The following is a 9,950-nucleotide window of genomic DNA, read 5'->3' as shown; positions in this document are numbered from 1 at the left end:
GGAAGTAAAAAAAGTTTAAACAATGATGCACTAATGGTTGGAGTCCTAACCATTACATCTCCTCCCAAAATCTAGAAGTTTGTAATGGTATAAAAAAGAGTCGATTAGATTATTTATATTAATTTTGTAAAATAACTTTAATTTTATTAAATCTAAACTTCATTTTAGGTCTTATATTAAAATTTGCTTCGGGTTAGTCATACATTAAAAGTTCAATTTGATTTAGAAAAAAAATTCATTCATCTTCAAGGAAGTCCATGTATTTTTTATTATCATAAAAACTTTATATTCTTATTAGATGGTTCAAAAATACATACAGAAATTTTAAAGATGATTGAGTTTTTTTGTTGTTGGGGAATGGGGAGTATGATATATTGTCCAAATTATCAATAAGCTAACCAATAATTATAACGATTAACCTCAAATAATTTTTAGTTGATTGTGTTTTAAATTAAGTTAAAATGTAAGTTAGCTAAGTCAACTTATTTTATTGAATTTCGATCTAAATAAACTCATTTTATTGTTACTTCAAAGGGAAATTGAAGAAAAATATTCGGAAATACTATTGAAGAAATAATAACATTATTCTTCAGGAGTGCAAGCTGTTTCAGCTTTTTTAGGCAACTGAATGTTCGAATAAAAACTGGTTACAAAAATTTAAAATTCATAAAGAAACAAGACATAACTATTGATTTTTGTATGCCAATTGTTCTCCTGAAAATTTTCTTTCTTTTTTTTCAAAAAAAAATGACAATAAAATAAAGAAAACAAAAAACAAAACCAGTTGCCTGCACTCATGACTCTTTATAATCAATGACTGCATAAAACCATTTACCAGTAACACCATCTGCTCTCAAAATTAGTAGCCATTTATCTGAGGCCTTGGAGTTGGACCCATCAACCGAGAAAATGGCATCTGGGTCCGGCCCGGTGTACCCCTTTGCCCACCATATTGGTCATCTTTTTTCTGATCAGAGAATGATTTCGAAAAGGCTTGGGCAAGCTCCAGAGCTGATGTTACTTTTCCATAACGTACACCAGCCACCTGAGCAGATACTGGATTAGTCTTCACCACAGGCTTACGCCAAGTCTCAGGTGAAGGCTGCCTCTCCTTCACTGGCGGTGCTTGCTGCGGTCTTTCAGTTTCCCAGCCATTCCGCCTATTTTCATTTCGCCAATTGCTCCTCTGCATGTCAACTCTTCCATTGTCAACACGATGGTTCCTCTCGGATTTTCTTCCACCTCTCTGATCAACAGGAGGATTCTCGACTCTTTCACCATGGCGAGGAGATGCTTGGTCAGCAGCTTTTTCAGTCCTCGTAACATTATGTTTGACCCTTCACGTAACAATAATGACATGCTATTATTAGGTTTTGGCCAATTGGCGAACAAACCTGAAAAAAGTAATGCAAAATGTCCTAGAATCACATTCAATACAAGAAATCTCTACCTATCAACATGTTGAACTGGCTCATGATTTCTATCATCTATTCCTCTTTCCTTTAGAACCTGAGAAGCAGACCGGCAATCCTATCAGGTATTAATATGACAATCACAAAAAATACCAAGCGTGAAGCTATAATAATGGATAAAAATGATTAAACATTCCAATAAGAAGACATGAGAGATTCACTCACCAGTTCTCGAGGGCGAGCACCACCAAACAATGAATTTCTGCATCAATGACGCTTAGCTAAGTAGTTATTCATTAAACCTAAAGTGAGGATCAATTTCATTCCAACATTACCGTAGAAGTCATTAAGGACATGCAAACAAAATATTGATCCGTTATATGCAACCACACATTCACTAAGCTAAGAAGTATAAGGTCTAACATTTGAATTAAGTAATGACAGATAAGTTCTACTCTGGCAAACAGGTGACAAACAAAATTAAGGACTCTAAAATTGCATTCATTGTTCCATAATGCTTTAGTTGTTTCACAAGAACGCTATACATACATACAGAGTAACATTAACTCAGAGTCTAGAAACATACTACCTTTCCTTCTCAATGTTCCCTTCCAATTGTTCGATGGGCTGTGAACGTCGCTTTAAATTGAGCTTAGGACGATCCACTGTCTGATTCCGACTCTCACTACCAGCTAAACCAGGTTTTGAAGTATGCAAATGTTCATGTGAATGGTTACCAATTTCAGTATGAGTAAGCATTAATTCACTTGGCTGCTGGTGCCCCTATTTCAAGCATTTATAACAATTAGGGGTGGACCATATGAATTCAAACTTCAATTGTATGGCATCAGAAGAATACCTGCTTAGGATCAACAACAGGTGATTTGGGGCCATCTAATCGCTTGCTCCGAGGAAATAACTTCAACTTGGGTCGCTCAGATGCTTCTGCCAGCGCTGATGGCGACGACTGCAATTCATAACCACCAAATTTGCCATCAGAATGAGTTGAGCGAACTGCTTCACTATGTAACATTGATTTATTTTCTTTAACTTCCAAATAATTAAGATTACGGTTCCTTTCATATTCCGGTAACTCCTTTCTCCCACCATGAATTCCATCTTCAATATTCAACCCCTTCTCCACATGCCTTGCCAATGACACATCAGAATACTCCCTTCCACCCGCAAGGCTCATTCTGCTGTACATCTTATCATCATAACCCTGGGAGTGCAAACCATTTTCTACTTCTGAATGTTTACTAACATCAATATCTTTCTGATATTGAAGGGACTGCTTTGACTGCCATCGACCCGAAGAAACCTTTTCAAGAGCACTAGCATGAGCCAACTTCGAGACAGCACTTTGTTCAGACCATGCAGACTGTACGGGCTCTGCAACACTAAACGACATCTCCTTCCTAGATGTCCATGCGTTAGGGTATGGTCCCGAAGCAGCCTGCCCGTGGTTCCACCCCAAAGTCTGAGAACTCAAACCACCACGAGCAGCTTCAGACACTCTACCAGAGTGTGAATGCCCCCTTCCACTTGACAATGGAGATACAGGAGCTGATCCGTGTCGGCCTGAAACCCTACCCGCATAAGCAGACTCTGGCTTCAGCTCCAGATGTCTAGCCGGAGCCCGAAAACTCTCATCACTAATGGTTCTACGTGGGGCAGAAACTCCATCTAACGGCGTTCTTTCATCCTCATCGAAATTTCGACCAATATGAACTGAATTGGTAAGAAATGGGGTTTTATTATCAAAATGCCTAGTTGCAGGAGATGAATTAGGCCGAGCACGGTGATCTGGCCGGCCCATGGGGTTTCCCCACGATGTTCCCCTATCATAACCTGAACGATCGGAAGGCCTAACAATCCTGTTCCCATCAAATTCAATAAGAATAAAGAGAAATATTAACAACTAAGGTTTCAGTTGCAGATCCAGTGGCTGTCAGATCTAATATAAAACGACCCAAATTCAACATTTTGAATTATACCCAGAAAAGCATACATCAAATAGTAAAGGGAAAAAAAGATAAATAAAAAATAAAAATAAAAATAAGTGGAAATTAAAACTAGGGTACTTACACGCCCGGGGCAGAAGGGAGAGGGAGATCAGTTGGGATTGAACCACCATGAAAATCTTTTAAAGTCATAGTGTTGCCACTGAAAGCCTTCTTCTTCGACATGTTTTTCCCCTTCGTTTCTTTATCTCAAATTCTTACTTTCTCTCTCAATTATATTAATCAAAGAATTCGTATATGCAAATAGAAAAAAAAAATAAACAATTCAAAAATAGAAATAGAGGAACCCCCGGATGCAAAAGAAGAATGGAGAAGCTCTAAAATGGTGGAGGGCGGGGGTTGCCTCTTACTTGCAATCTCAGGCCCTCTGTTTTTCTTTTTATTCTTTTTTTTTTTGGCTCTACTATACAAACAAAAAATGGTTAATGATTCTCTCTCTCTGTTTCTGGGTTTTCTGATCTTTGTTTCTTCAGCTTTCTTTTAGCATCAAATCAGGGGTTGAGCAATTCAATTGCGAGTTCACAACACAAATGCATGTTGGGCTTTACTGCCTTCAACAATATATATTGAATGTAATCATTTTGGGGCCGACTATTCTATCATTGTTACAACTTGGTCCAATTCTAAACTTTGGACCTGGCGTTTTTCATTACCATGACTATATGATTTCATTTCTAGCTTCTTCCTTTTTTTTTTTTCTAAAATTTTTTTAAAAAAAAGATAGGGTTTATTTTTTTACTTAAATATTATTTCCCAAAACTTACTTTTTCAAATTCTAAAAAATATTATTTTAAAAAAATGTTTTTTATTACTACCTAAATGTCGAGTTTCTTTATTTTTATTCAATAATATATATATAATCTATTATCTATTCACTATGTAATGATGAGAAAGCGTTGTTTAAATTTACCACCTGTGACTGTCGAGATTATGTTGAATGCTTTTTAAGAATTTCCTTAAAAATTTTGTAATGAAAAAAGAATTGATGTAATAGATAGGAACTTGTCTTTTGTATATGTCAAATTCATGGATGATTTTTAATGAAAAAGTTTGACACCTAACTTTAAGCACACTTTGCTTCCATAAAATAAAAGATAAAAAATTATTCAAAATTCAACTCTCTCAAAATTTTCTCATTCGATTTTCTCGAAAACATTCCATTACATTGACAGTAATTTATAAGGGTTAGGTTGAGTTAAACAGTTAAAATTTTATTTTAACCTAAACTTGATACTCGCGGGTGCCGAGCTCCATAAAAATGTATTTATTAAAGTTAAATTTACGGTACATAGTAAAAACTTAAATATATAGAAATTTGACATATGTGGATGCATACATTTATTAGGTTTAAGTTTATGGTAAGTGATGAAAACTTAAACATAATTAAACAAAGCACTTATGGGTATCGAATTCTATATAATTTACTGATTAGGGTTAAGTTTATAATAAATATAAACTTGATATTTGCTAAAGACTATAAATTTATTAGGTTTAACTCCCAACAAAAAAAAAATAATTTCATATCGAAACTTGACAGTTACAGATGTTGAGATAGCTTCACCATTGGGACATGAAAAATTTGCAAGCATAGGTTTCACATAAAAATTTGACATAAGCTTGTTGTAAAAAAAGCGGATTCTAAAAACGTAACTTTTACATAAACTTTTTTTAATAAATAATATATTATTTGACCATGTCAAAATAAAAATAAAACCTAAAAATATGATTACCGTCAATTTATATTATTTGTTAATAAGTTTTAAATAATTTCTTACTTGTCAAAAAATAAATAAAAAAAATTGATTACTTGAGTTAATCTCTAGTCTCTAGTTAACTTTTAAGTTAGATAATTTTTAAATATGATATATTAAATGTTGATAATTTAAAAAATTATATAAAACAAATGGTTTTTTCTTTAAAGAATAGTTTTTAAATAATTCTTTTTAAAAAGTATTTAACTTTTTTTATAAAAATATATTATGTGGGATTAAAAAACATAAACACCCCTATTATGTTAATCAATAATTTATATATAAAAAATTAATTATATAGATGAGCTTAAATGTAGATTTTCTTTCGAGATTTAAGAGTTCGAGAAAGTTATAATAGAATTAGAATTTTTTTTTAAAATTATTAAAATAAAATTGGTTTTACTTCATTCTTAACTTAGTTTTTGACTCTAATAATTGAGTAGGGTGTCATCACTCAATTAATTCAGGCTACAATCTTTTATACAAAAAATAAAACGAGAATAAACTTAAAATACACCATTTGCAAACACTACCTAGGAGATAGCTCACTAATTGAGACCTCGTTGCGGGGCAATGGTGGCAACTCTGTGTTGGATTGGTTTGAAGCTGATGCCGATGAAGTTGACATATCAAAATTGAAGTTGCTCCGCATGACAAATGCTGGTTGTGCCGGCAGGGCGAGGGTGGTCGAGAAGCTATTCAGCATCAGAACAACCGAAGCCATGGTTGGTCTGGCTGCTACTTTTTCCTGAACACATAGCAATGCAATGTGAATGCATCTCATTATCTCATTCCTCGAACTATCACCCAATGTGGGATCAACTGGATTCAATGCCGTCCCTTCTCTCCAGCTTCTCCATGCCTACCAAGGAATCAGCCAATGTCCAATTTCAACAATGTAAACATATAACTCTTTTAACATTGGCTTTCAGTCACTAGAAGTCATATATATACTTACAAAACCTAGTATGTATTCGTACTGCTCATCATAACGGAAGCTATTGTTTCTCTGGCCACTTATAATTTCTAAAAGCAATACACCGAAGCTGAGCACATCTGATTTTACTGAGAATTGTCCATGGAAAACATATTAGGGAGCCATATATCCACTGCAATTAAGGGAAGCTTCATTAGTACAGTTCATATACATATGTTTAATATCTAAAAGGCTCCTAGGATGTCTTGATACTTACTGAGTTCCCACAATTCTGCTAGTGCTGCCTTGTGTTTCATCCTGTCCAAACAATCTTGCCATCCCGAAATCTGCAATTTTAGGAACCATCTCTGCATCTAATAAGATATTACTTGCTTTGAGATCACGGTGAATAATTCGAAGCCTAGAGTCTTCGTGAAGGTAAAGGAGTCCACGAACAATGCCATGTATGATTTTGAACCGTGTTTCCCAATCTAGTTCAGCACGCCTGATCCGATCTACGTCATCACAAAACTTTCAGATTAGTGGAACAAATTCAAGGATTAAATTTGGTGCATGTCCTTGCTGATGGCTATATACAGTTAAAAGGAAAAATATACAAAGTTGTAATAGAAATGCAATCTGAAAATGAAATTTAAACTGAAACATTACCAAAAATGAAATGATCAAGGCTTGCATTTGGCACAAACTCTTAGATGAGAAGCCTTTCCTGTTCTTGCAAGCAAAAACCAAGGAGCCTAACTAAATTGCGGTGTTGAAGCTTGGCAACTAATTGCACCTCGGTCTTAAATTCTAAGTCTCCTTGACCTGATCCTTTAGACAGTCTTTTCACAGCAATCTCTTCTCCATTTGGAAGCTGACCCTGAAAACATAACAATATACATATGAACCATAAGTGGCTTTTGATAGATTTAGAAATACAGTTCATGTATATTCATTGACATAGCAGTACTATTCTTTGCCTTGTAAACAGCTCCAAATCCTCCTTGACCAAGCTTATTTGCATCAGAGAAGTTATCGGTTGCAACCAAAACAGAATCGAAGCCGAATTGCAAGGAATCGGCCCCGGACATCTCATTATCCGCATCCTTAGCCGCAAAAAGGCAATATAATTATTGTACAATTTCTTCCGCAGCTGATCTACACTTACTAGTTGTTTGTTTGGTCTTTGTTTCATTATATTTTAGAGAATCCATGTCATGGTTGTGAGTGAATTTACTTACTTTCAACTTTTATAGATATGTCTTTGTTTCTTTTGGGCCTCTTAAAAATGCAGATGGCGATGATAATTAGTATTAGAAGGCCAACAACTGAAGCAATAACAATGATTACAGTTCGAGTTGTGTTATTCCCATTTCCTGCAAAACACAAATTTAGAATGTTATCATTCTTACGAACATACATATAATATTAAACCACTGCAACCTAACAAGCAACCTCCAAACAGAAATAAGTAAGCACATATTAAACCACTGCTCATTTTGTTGGTCTTTTATTTTTATTTTATTTGTATTTTTTTGTTAATTGCTTTGCTCTGGAAAAAGAAAAGAGTACAAATCGATTCTTCACCTGGAGATGGCGTCGGAGAAGAAGTTGTTGGAGGTGACGGTAAAGGAACTGCGGTCTCATTATAAAAAGGGTTAGACTCAAACCTCAACACACAGTTTGGTCTAAGAATCCTACATCCCATCCTTCCATAGCAACACCCTCCAAGCTCGCTCCTGCCGTAATTTAGACAAGCAGTGCAATTTTGCTGGTCCATATCTGGAGTACACTGTACCGTGGCATATACCATTTGCAAGATACCAGTCAGTGCATTGCCAGCTGCGTACTTGCGGAGTGGGCCACTGGCTGCAGCTTCGCTGCTTAGATTATTCAATAGTTCACTTAATGCTCGATTGAACTGAGCAGGGTTCGATGCATTCATCGGGTTGTATTTACAAGTACGAGGATCATTCTCCAGCAGCCCGTACAGGTCTCGGTTGGCGTACCGCACCAAACAGAGCTCGGACCAAGCGATGGCGACCTTGTTCCGGGGACAAAACTACTTGAGTTCGGTTGCGGTAGAGTTGAGGCAAATGTTGCAATCGGCTTGGTTCATGTCACCCCTGCAAAGTGCGATTGAGTAAACCTTGTTGGGGCTTTCTCCAGCAGATAGATTGAAAAAGCCGTAATTGAAATAACTAAGAGTGGCGAATCGGGAGATGATGCTATTGAGGTTGGCCTCGTAAGTGTTGTTTGGGGTGTAATTGCCGCTGCCTTGATTACAATCGTGCTCAAAGTAAACAGGATTAAGCTGTGCAACGATAAGAGTAGGGAGGAAGGAAAGAACAAGTGAATAAGAAAACAGTGGAACTGTTGTTAAAGATCCCATTGCCAGTGGAACAATCAATTACGAAAACATGACTCACCCTTCTTACTTATAAGTTTGGCGCAGCTGCCTACGCCGGTCACTAACCAACAATCAGTAAGTCAATATTACAGGGCCCTACAGAAGACCTTGAACATACAAAGTTGAAGCTCAATCATACCCGTTTTTTAATTTTATAATATATTAAATTATGTTATTTTTATGTATTATATAATTTATAACATAAAAAATTTATATTTATACTAATATATAATATAAATATTAAAAAATGTTATGTTACCTATATATAAATTTTAAATTTTAAATTAAAAATAATATAAATATTTTTATGATATGAATATGTTTAAAATGAGTTTAGGTTAGTTATTTACAAATACAAGTAGACTTGGACAAAATTTTTGTTGATATTTCGAGTTAAGCTGAGCTAAGAACCTTGGACAAACATAAAATATGTTAATACTAAACGCCCAAACTCGACCTGACCAGCCCATAAACACATCTATAACTTAAATATATTAACCCACTACCATTCATTCAAAGTGTATAATTAGTAGAACTTTTTTTAATCTTTATTGTTTTCAATGAAAGAAAATTATTGATATTGTTTTCAGGGAGGTAGTGTTTGGAAAGACTAGTAATTGAATTTGAATATATTTGGTTGTAATTACTAATGAGTGACATGTTTGGATAATGTTTGTGTAATAGTCTATTTTTGTCCGGGCCCAAAACTAAAATCCAAAATAAAAAAAATTACAGTCCATCAAAGTCCAATTCAGATTAAATTAACCTATTACATATCAAGCCCAAACCCTAAACCCAAATTAAACTCTAGCCCACAAAACTTAAAAAAATTTTAGCCAAAAGAAACCCTAGGTGCGCTGCACCTAGGTCCGCCCTTAGGCCTACTCCTAGCCGCTGCACGCCAGCAGGACCTCCTCGCACGCCACCACCCCAGCACGCGTCTGACACTTGCAAAATGAAGAACCACACGCAATAGCAGAAAAGACAATAGCAAGACAAAAAAAAATAGAAATTAGGAGTTTTGTAATCCAGCTATAAAAGCCTGAATTTCATCTTTGTATTTTTTTTACGCGGACATTGATCCTAAATAAAAAAAATCCATCAAAAAACTGAGGAAGGTTTTAAAGTTATTACTTTTTATTTTGATTTAAGGTTTCTCTAATTTTTTATTTTTATTTTATTATTATTTTTAAATACAAAAATAAAAAGAAAAGGAAATAGAAGCTTTCCTGATCGCCCCGCAAGCCCGGCGTCGGAGATCGCTTCGCCGTTGTCGGAGTCAAACGAAAAAGGGGATAGGGACCTTTTTCTTTCAGTCTCTTGGGTTGAAAGGACCCAGCCTTTGATTACGCCGTAAAACGGGGCCAAAGACCCCATTTTCCGCAACGCAGGCCACTGGCCACTGCGGTGGCGTGACGGAGGCCGAGGGAACCCATA

The 9,950-nt window shown here is 35.5% G+C and overlaps 3 protein-coding genes and 1 pseudogene across 4 annotated transcripts; all 4 read right to left on the bottom strand.

Moving 5' to 3' along the window:
* Window positions 1-539: 539 nt before the first annotated feature.
* Window positions 540-3,969, bottom strand: LOC107891799 (uncharacterized). 2 transcript variants are annotated; one of them, XM_016816713.2, is made up of 6 exons: window positions 3,501-3,969; window positions 2,272-3,289; window positions 2,002-2,195; window positions 1,638-1,674; window positions 1,451-1,530; window positions 540-1,337 (listed from the first exon to the last, which is right to left on the bottom strand). In XM_016816713.2, the coding sequence occupies exons 1-6, from the start codon at window positions 3,599-3,601 to the stop codon at window positions 860-862; spliced, it is 1,908 nt and encodes a 635-aa protein (XP_016672202.1). In that variant the 5' UTR covers window positions 3,602-3,969; the 3' UTR covers window positions 540-859. The 2 variants fall into 2 exon arrangements, with proteins under 2 accessions (XP_016672202.1, XP_016672203.1); XM_016816714.2 differs by having other exon boundaries at window positions 1,451-1,509; window positions 3,501-3,968.
* Window positions 3,970-5,605: 1,636 nt separating this feature from the next.
* On the bottom strand, window positions 5,606-7,221 carry LOC107891801 (cysteine-rich receptor-like protein kinase 29; annotated as a pseudogene).
* LOC121220818 (cysteine-rich receptor-like protein kinase 28) lies at window positions 7,221-8,526 on the bottom strand. The gene is made up of 2 exons (XM_041100385.1): window positions 7,691-8,526; window positions 7,221-7,479 (listed from the first exon to the last, which is right to left on the bottom strand). Exons 1-2 carry the CDS (start codon window positions 8,046-8,048, stop codon window positions 7,337-7,339), a joined length of 501 nt encoding a protein of 166 aa, XP_040956319.1. The 5' UTR covers window positions 8,049-8,526; the 3' UTR covers window positions 7,221-7,336.
* On the bottom strand, window positions 8,166-8,495 carry LOC121220759 (cysteine-rich repeat secretory protein 38-like). Its single transcript, XM_041100208.1, has one exon. The coding sequence runs from the start codon at window positions 8,493-8,495 to the stop codon at window positions 8,166-8,168; it is 330 nt and encodes a 109-aa protein (XP_040956142.1).
* Window positions 8,527-9,950: the final 1,424 nt, after the last annotated feature.

Source organism: Gossypium hirsutum, chromosome D09 (assembly GCF_007990345.1).
Source record: "Gossypium hirsutum isolate 1008001.06 chromosome D09, Gossypium_hirsutum_v2.1, whole genome shotgun sequence".
NCBI classification, from domain to species: domain Eukaryota; kingdom Viridiplantae; phylum Streptophyta; class Magnoliopsida; order Malvales; family Malvaceae; genus Gossypium; species Gossypium hirsutum.
This window is presented reverse-complemented; position numbering and strand designations above follow the sequence as displayed.

Excerpts from the sequence above, each read along its gene's own strand:
- LOC107891799 (XM_016816713.2), bottom strand. The coding sequence starts at position 3,601 with ATGTCGAAGAAGAAGGCTTTCAGTGGCAACACTATGACTTTAAAAGAT. Across the intron at positions 1,531-1,637 it reads GTGCTCGCCCTCGAGAACTG|GATTGCCGGTCTGCTTCTCA; the intron begins GTGAGTGAATCT and ends AATACCTGATAG. Across the intron at positions 1,338-1,450 it reads CCAGTTCAACATGTTGATAG|GGTCAAACATAATGTTACGA; the intron begins GTAGAGATTTCT and ends TGTTACGTGAAG.
- LOC121220818 (XM_041100385.1), bottom strand. The coding sequence starts at position 8,048 with ATGAATGCATCGAACCCTGCTCAGTTCAATCGAGCATTAAGTGAACTA. Across the intron at positions 7,480-7,690 it reads TTCTCCGACGCCATCTCCAG|GAAATGGGAATAACACAACT; the intron begins GTGAAGAATCGA and ends TGTGTTTTGCAG.
- LOC121220759 (XM_041100208.1), bottom strand. The coding sequence starts at position 8,495 with ATGGGATCTTTAACAACAGTTCCACTGTTTTCTTATTCACTTGTTCTT.